Source organism: Propithecus coquereli, unplaced genomic scaffold (genome assembly GCF_000956105.1).
Source record: "Propithecus coquereli isolate 6110/MARCELLA unplaced genomic scaffold, Pcoq_1.0 Scaffold459, whole genome shotgun sequence".
Lineage (NCBI taxonomy): Eukaryota > Metazoa > Chordata > Mammalia > Primates > Indriidae > Propithecus > Propithecus coquereli.
Genome location: NW_012150385.1, coordinates 2,740,827 through 2,762,610, shown reverse-complemented (window position 1 = coordinate 2,762,610; position 21,784 = coordinate 2,740,827). Strand labels below are relative to the sequence as shown.

Genomic DNA, 21,784 nt, shown 5'->3' with positions numbered 1-21,784 from the left:
GATAAACTTGAGAGACATGTCACCAGGAAAATACACAGGACCCTAAAAAAAAAAAAAAAAAAAAAGCCCCATGGCAACAGTAGTAAGAGGCGACTGGATCACGAGGGCAGAGCCCTCAGGAATGGATTGATTTTTATATATATGAAATATGTGTGGATATACTTATATGAAGTAGGGATAGAGGTCTAGATGTAGTATAGATAGAATAGGTTTGCAATTAGGAAATAATGCAGGTGGTAGTGAGATTTCTCTTACTAGGGTCGTATGCAACTATGTGAGAGCTTAGTATTGGGAGTATTTGCTTATAGTTTTCTGCTGTGACGTAAGAACATTTTTGACCTGGCTGCTCTTGTTCCTCATACTAGAAGAAGCACAGTCCCGAGGCCCATGGAGCAGCCCTGGGGAGCAGAGTAGTCTGAGACTGGTTCCCTGGCCCAACTTTCCTGTCCCTTCTCTTCTGACCGCTCCCAGTCTGGATGGGAGAACATAGTGTCACCTTTAACCTCTAGGGGCAGTTGCCAGGGCAAGATGCCCAGCTGTTGGAGTCCTGGTGGAAGAGCTGAGGGTTCAGATGAAAGGCAGGGAGAATGAAATGCACCCTGCAGAGTCAGCTTTCCCCTGACCCTGTCCCTCCTCACTCTCCTTGAAACACCTGAGATGGGGGGAGAGAACGAGGGTAACTGGGGAGTCAGGTGGGCCGTGTGGGAATCTTCCTTCACATCCTGCTTTGAGTCCCGTGGTGGCCTGGAGGGAGTCTCCCTTCATGTTTGGGACCCAAGAATGCGAGAAACCTGTTTTCACTGGTGTGTTTAGGACTTGCACAGGGCCTGCCCTAGGGGAGGGGGCGGGGCAGAGGGAGATTCTGAGTGGCAGGAGAAGACTGGGGAGTCCCTTTGGGTCCCAAGGGCATCGCAGAGCTGGGAGAGCGCGCTGCCCACCACTGAATGTGCTGTGGAGGGAGCAGTGTGGATGAGTCTTGGTCTAGTCAGGCGCCATGGTAAGGTTCCACAGACCGGGCGGCTTGAACACAGACATTTATTCTCTCATGGTCCTGGAGGGTGGACGTACAAGATTAAAGTGTCTGAGAACAACTGTCAAAGGCTGGTTCCTTCCGAGGTCTCTCCCCTTGGCTTGCAGACATGGCCTTCTCCCCGTGTCCTCACTTCGTCATCCCTGTGTGCGTGTCTGTGTCCTAATCTCTTCTTCTTATAAGGACACCGGTTACATTGGATTGGGGCCCACCCTAATGTCATCATTTTCCCTTAATTACCTTTGTAAAAGCTCTATTGCCAAATACGGTCACATTCTGAGGTCCTGGCGCTTAGAGCTTCAACATATGGATTTTGGGGGACACAGTTCAGCCATAACAGATAGTGTCCCCTTGGGATTGATTGAGGCCATGTCTGTACCTGAAAGTGGCCAGTGCCAAAGTTGTGACTGATAATAGCTCAGCCTGTGCCCAGTGGCAGACACGTGAGTGACATGAGGAGAGTGAGACCAGTACCGGACCCAGAAAGGCCATGGCTGGAAGGCTGGTGGCTCTACCTTATGGTGTCAGAGCAACTGTTACATGAATGTTCCCTCCCGCATCCACAGAAACCACAGGGAGAATAGTGGAAAACACATGACAGGGACTTAAACATGATATGACTGAATTATTACAAGCCAGAATTGACTGAAAAATTAAGTAATTTAACCATTTACTTGTAAATGACTGAATTAAATCTGCATCAGATATAATTTGGGCTGAGGGTTAGAAAATCAAATTGGGTTATATAAAATAAAGGTACATTTTAAAGTTAAGTTTCTGCGTACCTGAGTTCATGAATGCAAAATTTCAGTCTGTTACATTTAATGGAGGAAGAAGCAAGGGAATGAATTCCTTTGCCTCTTAAAAAAAAAATTGCCTTTGGCTGGGCGCGGTGGCTCCCACCTGTCATCCTAGCACTTTGGGAGGCTGAGGCGGGAGGATCACTTGAGGCCAGGAGTTTGAGAATAGCCTTAGCAAGAGTGAGACTCCATCTCTACAAAAAACAGAAATATTAGCTGGGTGTGGAAGGGTGAGCCAGTAGTCCTAGCTACTCGGGAGGCTGAGGCAGGAGGATCGCTGGAGCCCAGGAGTTTGAGGTTGCAGTGAGCTATGATGATGCCACAGCACTCTACTCTGGGTGACAGAGCCAGACCCGGTCTGAAAAAAAAAATTGCCTTTAAGCAAACACAGTGATAAAATTGTTAGATCAAACTTTCAACAGTCACAGGTCTTACTAAATGTCAAACTTCTTAACAGTTTCTAGGATACATGTAATTGTGAGGCTCCACAGACGCAGGGAGAAGTCAGCTGCCAACGCCATGGCCCGATTTTCTCTTGCTGCACTAGGATGTGCTCTGGCCCCGATTTCACATGGGAGGCCTCTGAGCAGTGTAGGCTCTCACGTACTCACACAGAAGGGAGCTGCTGACTGTGAAACATCTCCGTCCTATACTCTGAGAGCTGTATAGCTTATGTGACACTTTTCAGGGAGCCATAACCCATACTCCTAGTATTCCAAGTTTGTTGTATGGTGATCAACCTGGACCCACCAGGTATACCTTGCTGAAAGCTTTCCATAGATAAGGATTCTCCCACTGGCAAGTATTGTGATTGTGTTTCCCAGGAGGTCTTTCTAGCCAGTTGACAAAGAGATTTGATTGGGGCACCTTTCTTTTCTGGGGCAACCCCAGGTAAAGGAGAGAATGAAATTCAGGCACTACTCCTTCCCTTCCCTCTCTTCTACTCAGCAATTCTTCTAGGTGTCTATCCTAGAGAGGCACAAAGGGGCCTGACCAAAGGTCTTTATTGCAGTATTATTTGCAATAATAGCACCTAGAACAATGCCTGGCAGTGAGTAGGCACTTGATAAATATTTTTTTGATTGAGTAAAAAATGCATATTGATAATGGAGTAAAGAAAACGGGTATTTTCGTACCATAGGATACCTGCACTCATTTAAAAGTAATATGAGTTTCAATGCTGTAACAACAAAGCTTAAAGTAATAGTATTTAGACAGTGTAGAGGTCCAGTTCTCCCTCATGTGGAAGCTGGGCTGGCCAGGGCCAGGGTGGAGGCCCCACCTTCATCAGGAACCCACGCGCCTTCTGTCGTGTTGCTATGTCCTCCGAGTGCGGCTCCCACCTGGACTTTAAGATGTTAATAGCTGTTCTAGCTTCCAGCCAGCAGGGAGAGAAAGAGGGACATGGAAGCATAGCTGGGAAGTCACACAGGTCATTTCTGCTTTTGTCTCATTGAATAGACTTAGTCACCTGGTGCAAAGGAGGCTGGGGATGCAGCCTTTAGCTTGACAGCCACGTGTCTGGTGAAAATTTCTGCTGCGTTGTAAGAAGGGAGTGTGGTTATTGCAAGAGCGTGAACAGTCTCTGCCACAGAAGGTGGATCAATATATTACTGATGCAGGAAGCTCCCCAAGGCATGGTCAGTGGAGAAAGCAGGTCACAAAAATATGCATGTTAAACATCCTGTTTTCGTGTAAACAGTTTCACACCCCTCAAAGAAACCTATACATTTTAAAGTGTATGTATGTTTATATATAAATATGTAGAAAAATACAAAGGAAACATTCCGAACTGATAATAACAATTTCAGGATGGTAAATGGAAACTAGGAAGGGTTCAGGAAGTTTTATCTTGTGTTTTTTCAATTTTTTTGTGATGGGAATATGAACATATTTATTAAGAAAAATTCCTTTGGAGAAAAAAATAATTTTTATTTTAATTCTTTCAGTAAGAACAAAGTGAGTGAGATGTGGCCTTGGAAATGTAAGCCGTGTTTATGTACATAGCTAGTTACAGGCTCGTCAGATATGAAGCCAGGATAGTATCAGATTCAATAAACGGGTTTTATGCAATTTTTCTAGTACAATGAGAGGAAGTTTCAAAATAGATTGTAAAACAATATCTGGACAATTCCAGAAAAGACCACAGCTAAGGCCCCATGATGTCAGTCTCTGTGAGAAGGGCAGCTTCGGTCATCACCCTGTGGGACCTGATCCCATGGGCTGATGTTGCCCCACTCTGGGCCCCAAGCCATGAGGCGAGAGGCAGAGACAGGCGGCAGTGGCTCCGGAAGTCCTAGAGCTTGCGGAGAGAAACAGCCAGCTCTCGGTTAGGAGACCTTCCCCCAGTGCTGACGTCCCTGCGTCCCTGTGGCTTGCCTGTGAGGTCATCCTGACCACGGGCCCTGAGCGCTGTTCCTGGGTACTGGTGCCGCCTGAGGACAGTTTCGGGGCCTGAGGAGGTGCGAGGGAAGCAGGGGGCAGGGGCCTTGGCCCGTCTTGGAATAGGGCAGGGGCTCCCGGAGTAGCTGGGGTCAGCAGGACAGCGTGGGGGCTGCAGAGGTGGAGGAAACGTGAGCAAAGGGGCCGACACAAGGCATGGCCCCACTTGCTGTCCTCCCTGTTATGCGTGGTTTCCAGGAATAGGAGCCTGTTGAGAGCAATGTGGCCACCACATTCCTACCAAAACCAGAAGGGGCTGAATCCTGTAATACTATGTTGATTAATTTTGCTGCTTCTTCAGCTTTATAAAAATAGCTTAATAACATTTTTATGCAATTTGTTTTTTAATCACTGAATATCATTTCAAAGACTTATCTATGATATTATCTGTAGCTACAGTTTATTCATTTTAACTCTGTATATAATCCACTGTGTGAACATACCGCTACGTGCCACATACACAGAGCCGTTAAAAAGTTAATAAAACATTCTTATACATGTCTCCAAGTGTGATTATCAGACTTCTTAATTTTTTTTTGCCAATCTAGGAGTTATAAAATAGTATCTTATTGCGGCTTTAATTTGCATTCCCTTTGGATTTCCTCTTTGTTGAGGTGCGTACTCAAACCTTTGCCCATTTTTCCCTGTCAGGCCGTCTTTTTCTCATGGATCTGTAGGAACTGCAGACACCGACTATTGACGCTGCTGATCATATGGAGCACACGCCCCTCCTGCTTCATCATATATAGCACACACCCCTCCTGCTTCGTCCTGTGGAGCACACACTCCTCTCGGTTACTGGCATGTTTCTCAGTCTCCTTCTGGTGTCTTTTGATGACTAGAAGTTCTTGACTATAATGTAGCCAAATGTATAATCTTTTTTCTTGTAGTTTATACTTTTATGTCTTATGTAATAAATTTATTGCTACCTGAGGTCAAAAAGATTTTCTCCTTTTTTTTTTCCTCCTTAAAGTTTCTTGGAGTTAATTTTTATGAATAGAATCAGGTGGGATGAAAGTTAGTATTTTTCTCTGTGGATAACCAGTGGCACCAGCACTAACTTCATCCTGACACTTGAGTCAGCAGTGCCCCTCCGCCACGATTGTGTGGTGAGTGCGGGTCTGTCTCTTGGTTCTCTATTTTTTCCCTTTGTCAGTACCACCAACTATACTTTAAAAAATTATTATAGCTTTATAATAAGTATTTATGTCTGATAGGGCAAGTTAGCTTGGCTGTGCTTGGGCCTTGCTCTTTTATATAGATTTTACAATCAGTTTATAAATTCTCCAAAATGTTACTAACATTTTCATGCCTTCCTACCCATGACAATATTAATAGTATCTCTCCCTGTTTTGGCTTTATTTTCTTTCAGTAAAGTTTTATAATTTCCTTCATAAACATCTTTAATTAGAGTTATGGTCCAGTTGGATTTATTTCTAGGTACCTTGGGTACCTTATGTAATTTAGTTGCTATTTTAAGTGATACCTTTTTAAGCTTGTCAGGGCTGGCTCTTGAGATATGCGGGAGCAAATTGATCGGCTGTGTCTTATGTGCAGCTGCCTTAGCGAGGTTAAGCCAGTTCCCTTCTATTCCTGTTTGTTAATACTTGTTTTCATGAATGCTGTTAGGTTTTAGCTTTTCTTTTTTGGTTATTTTGCATTCATTGAGATTATGTATGTTTCTTTCTTTTGACACTAATGTGGCAAATTACAATGATAAATTTTCAAATGTTAAATCATACTTGCGTTCCCAGGATAAACCTAACTTATCATGATGATCTTTTTATGCTCTGATGGATTTAGTTTGATAATATTTTGTAGAATTTTAGAATCTACATGTATGAGTGAGACTGTCTTGTAATTTCTCTTCTCATTGTCTTTGGTTTTGGTGTCAAGGTTGCTCTAGTCTCATAAAACTATAAAGTTAGTAGTAGAGCTTTTCTCCTCCTCTTCCTTCTTTTCTCCTTCCCTTTCTTCTCCTTTTTCTTCCTATTTTTTGTTTGTTTTTTTCTTCTCCTTTTTGTAGTATATTGATCTCTTTTTTTAAAAGTCTTCTTCTGTCTGTTGTGAATATAGCTAACCCAGTTTTTCCTGAGTCAAAGCTTTTTAAGCTTTTCCATTTCTCCATGTTTTAGGATTGTTACTGTAAGTGGCAGGGAGTTGGATTTTCTCCTCATCCAGTTTGAGATACTTGTGACAGCTCTAGGGTAGGGTCACAATTCTTGGCAGAGGCAGTCGCTTGCTTGCATGTCGGGTGGCAGGGTCCCAGGACGTTACGTAGCTCTTCCCATAAATCTGCGTTTTCTGGGCTATTCCTTCCTGCTTTCTTGCCTTTGTTTTTGTTTTGTTATGATTTCAAGGCTATTTGGTTTGTTTCCTTTCTCTCTTTCCCTTCCTTTATTCTTGTGGAAGTTTTGCCCTTTGTTTAGTTGATTGCTTGGCACATAGTAGGCTCTTAGATATTTGTCGAATAACTTAAGTTGTAGTATCTACTTAAATGTCCTTTCTTATATGTTCATTTTGTCTTTCTTGAGTAGGACCCAGTCTTTGTACCCATTCTTCCTTTCTCAGGAAGGTGACGTATTGGGAGCAGGAAACCTTTCTTCAGCTTCTCACACCTTACTCCATAACCATTGCTGTAGGTTTGTCCAGTTTTATGTTTGAAATGGAATTTTATTGATTCTAAAATTGCCTTGATTTGGGGCTTAGAATTCTTCCTGCTGTATAGAATTTTGTTGTAACAGATTTAACCAGGTGTGCCTTAAGCCCGCCCTCCGGGACTCTCTGCATCCCCTTCCTGCTCACCAGCTGGGTCCCTGTAGGGCTCTGCCCCCAGGGGCATTAGCAGGAGCTGGCAGGCACCAGTATCGTCATGGCACCACTTCTCCCCTGACAGCCCCAGGACAGTTTGCGGTTTCCCCACACTCACTGGGCCAACCTGACCCCCCAGAAATGCCAGACGTGGCCCCTTAGAGGGCTGGACCCCCACTCCGTGGCCCCTTCTCTGAGCTGCTGAGTTTAAATAACTCCTCCTCTTCCCTGTGCCTTCCCAGGCCTGGGAGCTGCAGCTGCATCCCAAGGTTGCTGCCTCCGTGATGTCCTAGTGTCCCCTTCACTCTTCGGTTCTTCAGCACCAAGTTCGTGCTTCTTTGCACTGAGCTCTGTGTACAGCGATGGGCAGTTTCTGTCTCCTGAGTGGACCCTGACTAATACTTCCCATAAGTCTCTGTGTTACTTCTCTTTGGAAAAACCTTCAGAGGATCTGGTCTCTATTTTAAGCTAAGTAGTCTCTTGCTTACAGTTTATTTGTTCAGTAAATATTTATTGAGTACTTAGTATATACTAAGCATTATTTGAGGGGTGGGGATATAGCAGTACCAGGACAGACACAGTCCTTGCTCTTCTGGGGCTCATGGTGTAGTGTTTAGACTGTTGGGTTGGAATTTTTAGTTCTAGCAGTGTGGACAACAAAAGAAAAAATATATACTAATTATATACAACAAAACTTAAAAATTCTGTGCGTTAAAGGACACAGTTAACAGAGTGAAAAGGCAACCTAGAGAATGGGAGAAAATATTTGCAAACCATATATCTGATACGAAGTTAATATCCAGAATTTATAAAGAGCTCCTACAACTCAACAACAAAACCAATCCGATTAAAAAAATGGTCAAAGAACTCAAATAGACATTTCTGCAAAGAATATATACAAATGGCCAACAAACACATGAAAAATGCTCAACATCACTAATCATTAGGGAACTGCAAATCAAAACCACAGTGAGATGCCACCTATTAGGATGAATACTATCAAAAAACCAGACAATAACAAGTGTTGTTGAGGGTGTGGGGAAATCAGAACCCTTGTGCACAGTTTGTAGGAGTGTCAAATGGTGCAACTGCTGTGGAAAACAGGATGGCAGCTCTTCAAAAAATTAAATACACAATTACCATACAATCCAGCAATTTCACTTCTGGGTATATATCCAAAAGGGAGGCTGCAGGGACTCGAACAGAAATGTGTACACCCAGGTTTGTAGCGGCGTTATTCACAGTAGCTGAAACATGGAAGCAGCCTAAGTGTCTACCAGCAGGTGAATGGATAAATAAGTGCGGTGATACACACACAGCAGAACATTATTCGGCCTTACAAAGGAAGGACATTCTGACGTGTGCTACAATGTGGATGAACTTTGAGGACATGATGCTCAGTGGAATAAGCCAGTCACAAAGGACGAATACTAAATGATTCCATTCGTATGAGGTACCTGAGTAGTCAAAGTCATGGAGACAGGAAGTAGAAGGGTGGGTGCCAGGGGCTGGGGACATGTTAGGGAGTTAGTGTTTCGTAGGGACAGAGCTTCAGTTTGGAAAGATGAGAAGGTAATGGGCGGTGGTGAAGACTGCATAACAATGTGGATGCATTTACTACTACTGAACTGGTTGAAATGACAAATTTTATGAGTATGAAAAATTATATTAAAAAATTTTTAAGTGTTATAAAAAATAGCAGTGCGGTAGTAGAACAAGAGCTGAGTGTCATCCCAGGTTGGCCACCAGCTGTGTGACCTTGAGCAAGACCTTCCCTGACTCCCTGGTCTGTGGACTGAGGGCCTGGAACGGCTGGTTTCCAGGTCACTTCTTGTGCTAAAATGATTCCTCACTCTAAACTGATGGTTCGGAGGCACGATATGTTGTTGGCACTGAGAGTTTGGCACCCTGGGTAGTGGGCAGGGCTGTACCCTCCCCTCCCTGCCCCCCATTTCTAGCTGTTTTATGTTGGAGGGGACCCCATGCCTCTCTGGGCCTCATCTGTAATGGATGACATCAGCCAACCGGCTGTCCTTGGGGGCCCTCCTCTCCTATCCCCAGGCCTTGAGGTGGCAGAGACTGGGCAGATTGTTCATCCCGTGGCCCTTTGGTCCTCCAGCAGCAGGCTGGCTGTGCACCGGGCCCTGCGCAGGGACCCTGCGCAGCACGGGGCACCCACTGCGTGTTGGGGTGCTGCGGGCCCTGCCTGTCTTCTCAGACAGTTGGGATGAGCCACTTTCCACTTACAAAGTGCAGTTTGAAGAAAGCTGAATTTTTAGGGCATTTTAATATGAATCTTCACTGTTGAGACTCTTCAGAGAGGAGCCTGAATTATGTAGGATCAGCAGGGGGTGCTAAGTTGGTGGTGATTTTTTGGGCTTATTAAAGTACTAAACGTTTATTTCTCGTACACTAGGGGCAGAGGACGGTCAGTTTGAGAAACAGACAAATAAATGCTGGTTTCTGCTTGTTGGTTGAGTGTCACTTCAGTTATTTGCATTCATTCCGTGAGTTGATTTGGTTCTTTGGAGCAGAGTTTGTTTCTGTCTGCTTGCTTGTTAGACTTCCTTTTTCCTTTAAACTTCCAAATCTCACAACACATCCACGTGTGATGGTGTCAGCTTCGTTTCTTTTGCTGTAACGGGTGCAAGTTTCAACGCTAGTAGTGGGGTGCAGTTCAGCTGGGATGCGGCCAGGGCTGCCATGTGCAGTTTCCTAGGTAGCCTCCTGAGTTTTAAAAATTAAATTTTTTTGTTATCACTGTCAACCTAAATAACAGACAGGCTCTCTAAAAGAAAAGTGTTTATTTGGGAGTAGGGCATTGCAATGGGAACACGCATATCATGATAAACTATATTTGTGTTCAGGGAAGTCAAGGAAGACAAAGGCTTTTAAAGGAAAAATGAGGATTATGTAATTGTTTTGAAATAATTATCCTCAGCTACAAAGATCAATAACAAGGGTGATGCTGCCGGAAGTTGGACAGGCATTGCTGGGCAGACGTCCTCGTAGAAAGAATTTTTGTGTAAGGCTGTGATGGTCTTTGTGCCTGGCTGTGGTTTTTGCAGTCTTTTGTGATGTTAATAGTCCTTGTTATCAGGCACTTGTGCATGAAAACCCTCCCCTCCTGGCCTTCCCTGGCTCTGCTTGTCTGGGTTATTTATTTATTTTTTTTAACACTAGTGACTCCATTTTTATTCTGACAACTTTCACATCACAAAGCCATGATGTGAAAAGCCATCCACCAAACATAGAAAATACAGGATAGCAAATGCAAAATTAGTACATAGTGAGTTCATCTTGTACATGTGTTGTAGCCGCTTTCGGTTTAGCAGTTGAGTGTGAACATTTCCCACGTCAGCACTGATGCTGCAACAGACGCCTGCACGGCTGCGTGGTGTTCCCTGGTGTCCTCAGGTGGTTGGGTCCCGTGCTTTTCTCACTCAAGTGCTGAGCACCTTCTCGTGCATTCTGTCAGCCCGTGCTGCACGTCGGGCAGATGCTGGCACTGGCCTGGGCAGTAGGTTTGCAGATTGCAGCAGACAGGCCTCTGCTGGCCTCGTGTCCATGCCAGTCCCCTGGGAGAGAGGCAGGCACAGCTGACACATGTGATCTCGGTCGTGTGCAGTGTGGGAAGGAAAAGAACCGAAGGCCTAGGGAGAGGACGCTGGGGAGTCTGACCTAGATGGGTGCTTAAAGGTCTCTTACAGGAAGGGGAGCTTGGTGAGGGATGAAGGGAGGGAAGGACACGCCCAAAGGCTGTGAGGCAGAGCGCTGCAAGGGAGCCTCCGAGGTGCCAAGCAGGGCTGGCAGGGGTGGGTGTGGGGAGCAGGACGACTAGGAGGAGGCCGGCGACGGGCCAGGCCGGCAGTGGGTCACAAGGGAATTGCTGGGTTCCAGATACTTTCCATAGCTAGAGTCAGCTTTGGGCGTATTTTTTGAAAAAGCAATTTCTTAGACAATTTTTCTTGAGAATCTGTGAAATTCATCAGTGTGCTAGTAAGGAACCCAGCGAGGTGACCAAACAAGTGTCCATTTCAGAGAGGGCTTGAGAAGGAGGGTGAGAGAGTGGGACCCAGGGTGTGGACACGGAACGCCGGCCTAAGCGGGAAAGAACGTGAGTCCTTTTGCCCTCATGTGGACAGCGGTTGATCGGTTGTCACAGAAACTCCCTCTCTGGCAGAGGCCTGGATGCCTGACGGCAGGGGCAAAGGTGCGTGGGGAGGACACAGCCCTGTCTGAAGTGGAACTCTCAGGATTGTCTCACAGGCTGATGTGCAGAAGACAGGGACGGTGTCACCACAGGCCAGTGGCTGGCCTCTGGGTGACTGGCGGGAATGGCACACAGGTGCAGGCCGGCCCGTGTCGTGGAGGAGCAGCCTTGAGCTGGCCCTGGCTGTGTGTCACCCCCCAGCACCTGCTGATCCAGCCTCTCCATCGCTCCTCACTGGACACCCTCTGGTCCATGGTCACTCTCAGGATGACAACGGTAGAGCCTCCTCTGGATCTGGCCAAGGCCCAGATACCGCATTCATCCCCTTTTGTCCTCCTGTGATCCTGGTGGCCTGCAGCCCCTTGGCGCCAGGCCTCTTGCCTGCTGGGAAGATGGTGTCACTGCCTCTTGCCTTCCCTCAATTGTCCCCTCTGTCTGGCCTGCTCGAGGCCCAGCTCGATGATGTCAGCCTCCTTGGGCAGGGTCTCTGGGTTCCTGGGTGGGTTCCGCCTATGGGTGCTGGCCCACAGGTACGGTTCCCCGTGGCCCCTGGCACAGATGAGGTTTGGAAGCCCTGCTTGAGCCAGAAGCTGGTGCCTTGTCTGTGCTCCCAGGGCTCGTGGTGTCCTGCTCTCACCCTTCCCCGCTGGCCAGGGGAGCGCTAGCACACGGAGTGGCACCTGCCACTACAGCTATTTAGTCAGTGGTGCAGGAAGAGGGAGAAGTGCTTTTGCTGTGATATTGTGTGGAAAGCTTCTTGTTTGAATTCTTGTTGGGATATTAGGATTTGATGAGCACATGTGGGGTGTTTTGTTGCTGTCTGTAAGGACCCTGTTTCTGTTGGTGATACAAGCTGAGTGTCCCTTATCCGAAATGCTTAGGACCAGAAGTGTTTGGTATTTCAGATTTTTTCAGATTTTGGATGTTTGCATTATACTTACTGGCAGAGCACCCCTAGTCCAGAAATCTGAAATCTGGAATGCTCCAATGAGCATTTCCTTTGAGCGTCATGTTGGTGCTCAAAAGTTTCGGATTTTGGAGACTTTCGGGTCTCCAGGTTAGGGGTGTTCCCTGTGGGACCATTCTGCGCAGGCTGTGGAAGGGCAGGGTGAGGCTGGCTGGAGTAGGAGGGCCTGGGAAGCGGGAGCTGGGGGAGCACGGGGGTTTTCCCTCCTCCTCCTATTCACCCTCCCTTGAAGAGGGGCAGCATTACCAGCCTTTGCTCTGGGAACAAGCACGGGTGTGTGCTGTCCTTGAGCAGGTGAGGGGCTCTTCGTCCCAGCCTGGCTGGCGGATCACATGGTGCTTCCCGACAGTGCTCCGTTAGTTGATGAAGTAAACAAGTTATTAACTGGAGGAGGAGGCTTTGGAGTTGTGGTAGTTTGGAGAGAAGAAAAGTCACCTGGGGGGTGACGGAACAGCGGTCACAGTGCTGCAGTTGGTGTCAGAAAGTCGAGTGAGAGCTGCCCCTGGATGTTGTGAGTGGCTGGGCGGAGGTGCAGAGTGGGTGAGGAACAGAATAAACTAGGGTCAGGATTTTACCGGGTGGATTGCTGGTTGGCGTGGGGAGCCAGCAAGTAGGCATGGGAACTGTGAGGGTGTGTGTTGGGGGGGTCTCTGAGGCCCAGGGACCAGCCAAGAACAGGCGAGGGCAGGGGCCAGGCAGGTGAGATGCCAGGGGACCACAGGTCCCAGTTGGGAGAGTTGGGGCCGGAGATGGAGGTGTAGGCAGAGGGGAGGGCGGGTGTTGCTTCACCTTGCAGTTCCAAAGGAAGGGACAGGGACTGCTGAAGTTTAGCCCCTAGGGCTTTACAGTGAATTGCTACAACGTTTTCTATGAGATGCACGAGATTCTTGTGCAGGTGGAGAGAGAGAAGAGAGTGCAAAGAGCCTGGCGATCTTTAGATAAACACATTAACTTCCGTTATGCCTGAAATTGGTCATTTAGGATTTCAAATATTCAGAAAATCAAAGCTTGCCAGCTGTGATGCCTTTTATTTGTAAGATATGGTGACTTATTTGCTGGGACCAACATCACATTTGGGGAAGTGTCTAGCATAATGATAGGCACAAAATAGATGTTTGTCGAATTGAATTAATTCTGGTCATTTCTGGGAGGAAGAACTACGAGAGGTTTTAATAGCCAGTTATTTCGTGCGTGGGAGCTGGCTTGGTCTTCAGACATCATCTGAATGTTTAGGAATCTTTCATTTCCTAAAATGCCTATACAATTATGTAAGAGCACATCCTTGCTGAAAACCAGCCTTTATGTTAATAATTGTTACTATACACTGTCTGCTTTCCAAACACCCATGCATATCACTTCACTTGATCTTGGCAGCAGCCTTCCGAGGTGGCTGTCTTATGACTACAGAGATCGAGGCTTTGTCTGGCACACAGTTGGCAAAGCAAATACTTGAAGATCCTGAGATGACTCTTTTTTTGATTTTGGGTTTTTTGTTTTTTGTTTTTTTGTATAAAATGTACTTAATGTAAACTTTACCCTAGGCCGACTTCTCAGTCTAGTCTCTTAACCTCGTCCCACGTGTGCTCTGTTCCCCCTGTCAGCGCATTGGACACACCAAACGTCTCTTCCCAAGAGAATGACATGACGTATTTTTTCTTTGTGTTTAGGGCTCAAAATTTGGGCGTGGAATTGGACTCACTCAGACTTCTCAGCGCACCTCTGCTCGGAGATCGTTCGGAAGATCCAAGAGGTTCAGCATCACTCGCTCCCTTGATGATCTTGAGGTAATTTAAGTTTAGTTTTTCCTCTTTTCTTCCTCAAGTTTTAAAAAATGAAAATTCACCTCACGAATACATCTGACTCTCCTTGGTCCCTTGGTCTCTCCCCGCCCTCTCGAGTGGTGGGCAGCGTTTTTGGGGGCTTTCCATGCATGTTTACACTCCTTCCTACCCCAGGATAGCCAGGAACCGTTGGAGTAATTTTAGGGCTCTCGTCTACGGGCCAGACTGTGGTAACAAAGGCTTTTAGAAGCAAACCTGCTCAATCCCCACAGAAGCTCTGTAAGGCAATGTCCTGTCACCGATCCCTTTGAAGATGAGACATTGATCCACTGGTGTGGGTAGAGCCCCATTTTGTGTGGCTCTTTTCTTTTACCTACATTCCTTGTTTTAAAGAAAAATGAATAGATTATACTCTTTAGAGCAGTTTGAGGTTTACAGAAAACTTGGACAGTAAGTGCAGAGTTCCCTACCCCTGCCCTCGCATCCCAGTTCGCGGTGCACCACCGATTGTCCCCCTCTTGCTCTGTGTGGCGCGTGTGTTCCAGCCGGTGCGCCAGTGTGGCGCATGGTCAGCTAAGTGCACAGCATACTTGGCAACTACTGATCTTTTCCTGTCTCATCTTGTGTGTTTTAAAATTTTATAACACAAGTCTTATTCTGCCACTATTAAAACATTGTGTTGTGTTTTTGGGATTTACTCATGTGGTTTCCGTTTGGTCATTTTACTTGCTCTAGTTATGAGCTACCTGTTCTGTGGCATTCTGTTATGAACATGACAATTTCTGGGCCACTCTGCTGTTGGTGTCACTCAGTCATCTGCTCTGAAGGGAGCTTCGTGAGCATTCCTCACACGTCTCCTTGAGCGCATGTGTGGGTGTGCGCTAGCGTCCGCAGCAGTGCAGGGTCTGGGTGAGGGCATGGCCAGACCCTGTCCATGGTGGCTGTGCTGCCTCACACTCTTCAAGGAGCAGAGGTGGGCTGGGGGTGCAGTAAGTGGGGGCCCTGCCGTCTTGGTCTTCAGGCAGCTTGAGGGCGTGTCATGGTGCACTTGTATTTGCCAGTCAGCTGCAACATGCTTGTGCTGTTGTTGAAGACACAATAGGTGGGTGACCCGGCAGGGCCTGGCCCGGCACTGAGGACCCTTGGGGCATTGGTGGTCCTGGCAAGAGGCGGAGTCCCAGCCTCGCCTGCCTGCTCACTTTGGGGTTTTTGCCAAGTGTGGTAGGTTTGCATCTTTCTGTGGTGAGGGTCTCTGAGGGGTCTGAGCCCCCAGGAAGCGGAGAACCATGTGTCAGTGGCTTTGTGGTGATGGCCTGGGAAAACCACTCAGGTCAGCTTCCGTCACTGTCACTCTCCTCACCTCAGAGGACATCTGGTACTTTCCACCTGCAGACAACTAGGGGTTTGCCATTGGCAGGTATTAGTGATTGAGCACAAGATGGTTATTTTATGTCTTTTATCCCAAATCTTCTGACAGCCCAGCAAGAAGAGCACCATGTCTCCATTTTACAGACGAGAAGACCTAGATGCAGCAGGTTCAAGGGCACTTTGGGGCCCAACACACGGCAGAGCATGTGATCTTTCCATTGCATTTACAGCCTCTTACTTTTGCCAAAATAGTACATTAGAGACATGAGATTGAATCCTTCGTCATTTTTTGCCTGAAGATATCAAAATGTAGATGCTACAAATAACTTGAACACGTACTCACTCATTGGTAAGGCTGTTTCCAGGGAAGCCTGTTGAAAAGCTTCTCTTGTCTGCTCTTCGGCAGGTCTGTGAGGCAGCCTGTAAGACAGCCCCTGGTCCCATCTCCTCATCCTCACACCTGGTGGGTCCCCTGCTTTGTGGGTGTGGGTTGGACCCACAGAATACGGCCCAGTGATGGGATGTGACTTCCAAGATGAGGGTATAAAAAGACTGTGGTTTCCGCCTTGCTGCCCCCCACCATCTCCCTTTGGAGCCTCAGTCTGGGCCAGTGCCAGGTTGTGGGTGGACCTGTGTGTCTCTGGCAGGACTGAAGCCTGCTCACCTGGGGCTCATGTACACACCCCCAACTGCCCCGCATGGCTGCTCTGTTTCTGCACCCTCTGGGCCAGGTGGCCAGTGCTGGAGGCTGGCCCAGTCCTCCCGATGACTTGCTGTGTAGTGCCCAGTCTGTGGGATGATCTTGGGAAGGTGCCTGCGTGGGGGTGGGCAGCACCCCTGTCCCACTCACTCCCTGGGGCTCCAGCCCCCTGCCTCTCTGTGGGGCCTTCCTGGCCCTCATCTTCCCACTTCCTCCTTCTGGGCCCTGACCTACCCGCCGGCCACTTGCCCTTGCCCATGAGTCCTCGCGTGTTCTCACCTTGGGCCACTTTTGTCTTCACACACAGCAGACAACCAGGGTGCTCCCTTTAGCTCTGGCCACATCTTTCAGGGTGTCTGTTTTGGCTCACGCTGCTGTGCTGAGCTGGTCCATCTGTGCAGCAACCTCATTCGTGGGGAGTCCCCTGTGTGGCCTGAGTGTGAGCCCACAGAGCTGTGCTGGTGCCCTGGTGGTGGATGGCATGTGACTCTGGGCCATCTGCTCATGCAGCCTCCGCCTCCCTGCTGGATGTGAACTGTCTCGAGGTGAATTGCTGCTAGGCTGCCCCACGGCAGGGCCATACTACACCCATGATGGACAGTGCTGGTGATTCAACATTCTGCTGACTGAATGTCCCGTGTAGACTCTTCTTCTCCCCCAGGGCCCAGCAGCACCCAGGAGTGTGTGGACCCTGTTGCCTTTGTCCTGGCTTTGCCCCAGACCCTTACTTCTTGGCTGTGCATCTCCTCCTGGGGCTTGCTGCCAGCCTGGTGGGGTCTTTCCCACTGCAGATGTCTCTAGTACTGTAGCGTCTGCCAAGTAGAACGGCCTGAGTATCGGGGCTGCCTGTCCTTGCCTGCCTGGCCCTGCATTGCCGGTAGCCTTCCACCATCCCTAGGAAGGGGAAGCACTCCCAAGTGAGGGACCATCTACCTCAAGAGCCTGTTAACCTAAGTAACAAACAGAGGGGAAGACCCTCTAAAAGATGATATTTATTTGGGAATAGGCATTGCAGCGGGAATACGTGTGCCATAGTAAGCTATATGCATATTCAGGGAGGTCAGGGAAGACAAATGTTTTTAGAGGAAAAATGATGAGGATTACATAAGTGTTTTGGGATGATTATCCTTGGCCACAAGGATCAGTAATGAGTGGCACCAGTCCAAGGTTGGACAGGCAGTTGCTAGGCAGATGTCCTTGCAGAAGTATTTTTTTGTGTAAGGTTTCGGTGGCCTTTGTGCAAGGTTGTTTCTGTGGAGTCTTTTGCAATAGCTCTTGTTATTAGGCAACAAGCAGGGGAACCCTACCTCACGGCCTCCCCAGCTCCACGTGGCAAGGTTTTTAATGCTGGTGATTCCATTTTGGTTCTGATAACTTTCACATTTTCTGCTTTTGATTACGAGCTCTCCCAAAGCACAGGTGATCAGTCATCCTGTAGTTAGGTGTGGATTGACCCTGGGTGCCTCAATGGACCTGTCCCAGGTTGCTGGTCTGGTCCCATGTCGGAGAGAGTGATTGGTGACTAAAAGTCAGTGTCAAAACCGTTTTAGCCCCACTTGAGCAACAGGGAAGGTTTGGAGGGGTGGCTCTCAGGCTAGGTCCATCTGGAGTCCGTTGTTAAGTTCAAACTTATCTATTTCATAGGCATTGGCTATCATCTCAAAGTGCTGGGCTGGTTTTACTTTGTTAGGAGTTGTACTTGGGCAGAAATTTAAAAAGTAACAGGTACAAAGTTTAAAAAGAAAAAATGCAAATGACAATCCTAATTTACATAATGATTTTGAGTCATGAACCTAGGCTTAAAGGCACTTGATCTTAGCTAAAAGGCAAGAAGCAATGAAGGCAACCAGCTGAACAAATCAAATGATCATGGGAATTAGGCAAGACTTGTAACCATGTGGCCTGTTTTCTTACTTTGTGTATCTGGGTCTCAGCTTCCGCAAAGGAATTTATCAGGTGCAGCACGTAGTATTAGCAATGGCACAGACGTTTCCTTATTTAACCGGTAGACAGCATAGAGCAGTTTTATCATCTAACCTCCCATGGCTGGGCTGCATTAAAGCAGAGAGTGAGCAACAGTTGTATCAGGGAGGTTGCCAAAGTCACCCGCTAGGTGGACTCAAGGATCTCTTGGGTCAGGTTCTGTCAAGTTACCAGCAGAAGCTACTGATTGTGGAATTTCAACGACACCATTATCCTGCCAAGTGAAAAAGTTGGCACTGACTGGGGTAAGCGTTGTTCTGACGTCTTGGGGAAAGCTGCCCATGGCTCGCGGTCATCAACTTCTTGCCCTGGTTTGCAGAACGAGTGTCTCTGGTTATGGCATGGGTGAGTTTGGTGAACTTTCTGAGTGGCCCCTACATCAGGCATGAGACTTGTTTCTTAAAATTCACCTGGTTTCATCTTATAAGGTTTCAGGAACAGAGTGGTTCCCATTTTTAGTAATTCTACAGGAGAAAGTTGGATTAGAGGAACCTAGAGAAATTTAGGATGTAGCCCAGTCTACAGGTAGACAACAAGAAGTCAGAAACAGTGCACCGGGCTAGTCTCACAGCAGGTGTATAACAGTGTATAACAGGTGAGTAAGAAACAAAACTTTCTCTACATTGATCACGTGGGAATCTCAGATTTAAAAACCTCTTGAGGCTAGGAAGCCAAACCAAGGCAGACTTTCGATTTTACCTATAGTCTTAAGGTTCCTGGGCCTGCCAGGAAGTGACAAATTTTACTCACTGGAAGCCTGGAAGCCCTTGAAACCAGGCACATCCTATGCACATTCTCAAATATGATATTCCAGTCACAGCCTTGGTAATGTAACTGACGTTTCCAGTCGTATCCTGTTATAAAGAGAGAGCAGATCTTTATTGAACTTATGTAAATAACTGTATTGCCATAACAATACTCATGAATAGTTCCCAGATTTTGGAGGGATCAAGTAGGGAGAAAAAGCAAATGTTTTTACCTTTGTTTTCATAAAAGTATACTTTACCAAATTGCTGTATACTGTAGATAGCTTAAGAGAGAATATGTCCTTAAATCTGGAAGACAAACCATTTAAGTAAAGAACCAAGTGTTTGAAATAAAAGTCATAAAAACATTATCTTCATAAGTTATTTAATCTCATGTAATTAATTTTTGTTCTGCTTGATCTTAATAGTTTCCTGAATCAGTTTCTTCATTAGAGTTCCAAAGATTTCTTATTTAGTACGTTGATCTCAAAGTTATTAGAAACCTATATTTCAGAGTACTTGTTTGAGTCTTTTCCATGAATCTGACTGTAAATGCTTTTAGAGAAAAATCAAAACAGTAACTATGGATGATAAAAACTTAGAATAGCCATGGTTAAAAATCTGATGGAAGTTCGTTATAATCAGCAATTGACAAGGGAATTTGGTTATTTCTGTGGCATACAACATAATAATCAGAATTATGACTGACATATCTCCAAGAGTTTTATACAGTTTTAGAACATTCATATCAAAAATATACCCATAAATGTAACTGAAAGAAGATTTAACATCACTTATCATTAGACAATGTTTTCTATATAATTTACCAAATAAGCCTAATCACTTAATACAATACCTACAAGATGAGAGATACATCTTTTAAGGCTCTCCAAGGTCCCCACTAGAAAATCCCCAAATGAATTCTGGGTCAAAAAGATTTAATGTAGAATTTTGATACTGGGGAAGCCCATCAAAGATGCCAAAAGGTTTAAAACATCTGATCAAAAGAGGAACACGGGTCACTGTGACATACTCATCATTCATTTAGCCAGAGGAATAAAGACTTCAAAAGCAACCCAGAAAGTTACATGGATTTGCTTCTACTACAGCTTTCAGCTCATCATTATCCACGTTGGTCTCAGGTCACCCATGTGGCTCATTTTTAAGATTAAAATCACCAGAATGGAACTTCTCAAACCATTGACATAGTGTGCATTCATTAGCCATATCCTTCCCAAACACTTTTGTTGATATTTCGAGCCGTCTGCGCTGTATTGGTTCCACAATGGAACTCATATATGAAAATAACATGAATTTTTGACCTATCCATGGTTTCACAAAAATTTCTCTAAAATAATTCTTGAAAGATAATCACAAGCTACAGTGTGCTTTTGAATGAATGAGGATGTACCTTCACAATAAAAATAAAAAAAAAGAAGTGTTAAAGTGAAATGTCAGATATCAACTGTCAAACTTAGTACTTAGGAAATTGGACATTTCATACTTAATAACCTAGTAATTTCTGCAGTAACTGGAGTACTCAAACCAGAAGGACAATATCCTTATACCAGAAAAAGCTTGCTGGAAAAGACCAAAAATCTTTTATCATCTCAGGAGGGTTGCAAGGTCCTATATTAAGGTGGCCTCATAACCACATCAGATCCTGAATAAAGTCAAAAAGAGCTTCTACAAGACAGAGCGGGGCTGTAGCTGAGAGAAGACTTTCCATGGCAGAACAGGTGGGCGTGGACACGGAGAGCTCACAGGGCACAGGTGAGCACTGCACACCGGTTCCAAGAATTACTGGTTCCTTTCAAGGTGATCTAGCTTCCAGTTCCACCCCTGACACCAGGTATGACGTTCTAAATAACAAACAGGGAGGTGGACTTTCCAAAGGAAAATGATATTTATTTAGGAACAGGCGTTGCAATGGGAGTACCCGTGCCATAGTAAACTATAATGTGTGTTTATGCAGGGAATTAAAGGAAGATAAGGTTTTTAAAGGAAAAATGAAGAGGATAACATAATTATTTTGAGATAATTTTCCTTGGCTGCAGGATCAATAACTAGGATGATGCCATTCCAAGGTTGGATAGGCAGTTGCTGGGCAGATGTCCTCACAGTATTTTTTTTGTGTGTGTAAGGATGGAACGACCTTTGTGTAAGGTTGTAGTTTTGCAGTCTTTTGTAAGAGCTCCTATTATCAGGCACTCATGCACGAGAGCCCTCCCTGCCTGGCGAACCCTGGCTGTATTTGTCAGGGTTCTTAACACTGTGTCTCCATGTGGATTCTGACAACTTTCACAAACCCAGAGAAACCTGCCAAACATTGGCTGCTTTTTGAATGGTGAGAGGTGTGAGTTATAATAATTTGCCCCTTTCCTTAGAAGGGATGTTTGACTACTAAACTCTTCACTGACAGGGCAGGCCAGAGTCTCCCACCCTCCAGGGGGCACGCACTGTACAAAGACCTCCAGCGTTCTTGGCACTTCTTGCGTGTCTGGTCCAGTCAGCCTGACGTTAAAGACATAAGGAACCACTGCAGAGTTCTGACATGAACCAGACCATACAGGTCCTCTCTGACTCTGCTGACGGGGCAGGAGGGTTAATGTCAGCCTGAGGCAAGGCTGTAGACATACACCGTGCCCATCCCATGTGAATAGGAACCTCGTTTCGTCTTTCTGACAGGAGTGGAAAGAAGGCAGTCCCAGGTCAGTGTGTGCATGCTGCAGCCTGGGGTGATGTTACTCTACTCCAGCAAAGGCACCACATCTGGCGCAGCTGTTGCAGTTGGCATTGCTTCTGAGTTTGTGGTAGCTCATTGTCATTGCTGTGGTTCATCTGTACTTTGTAGGACCAGACTGGTGTGAATTAAATTGGCTCTGACAGGGATTACCACTTTCACATTTTTTGAAGTCTTTGAGGATGGCACTAACCTGTGCT

At 46.3% G+C, this 21,784-nt stretch overlaps 1 protein-coding gene across 2 annotated transcripts in view; it reads left to right on the top strand.

Annotated features, from left to right (window-relative positions):
- Window positions 1–21,784, top strand: part of RGS12 (regulator of G-protein signaling 12) — a 139,730-nt gene that overhangs the window by 35,456 nt on the left and 82,490 nt on the right. For both annotated transcript variants that reach the window (XM_012655057.1, XM_012655056.1), the window contains one exon: window positions 13,931–14,047. In XM_012655057.1, the coding sequence (XP_012510511.1) occupies window positions 13,931–14,047 (117 nt within the window). The remainder of the gene's footprint in view (window positions 1–13,930; window positions 14,048–21,784) is intronic.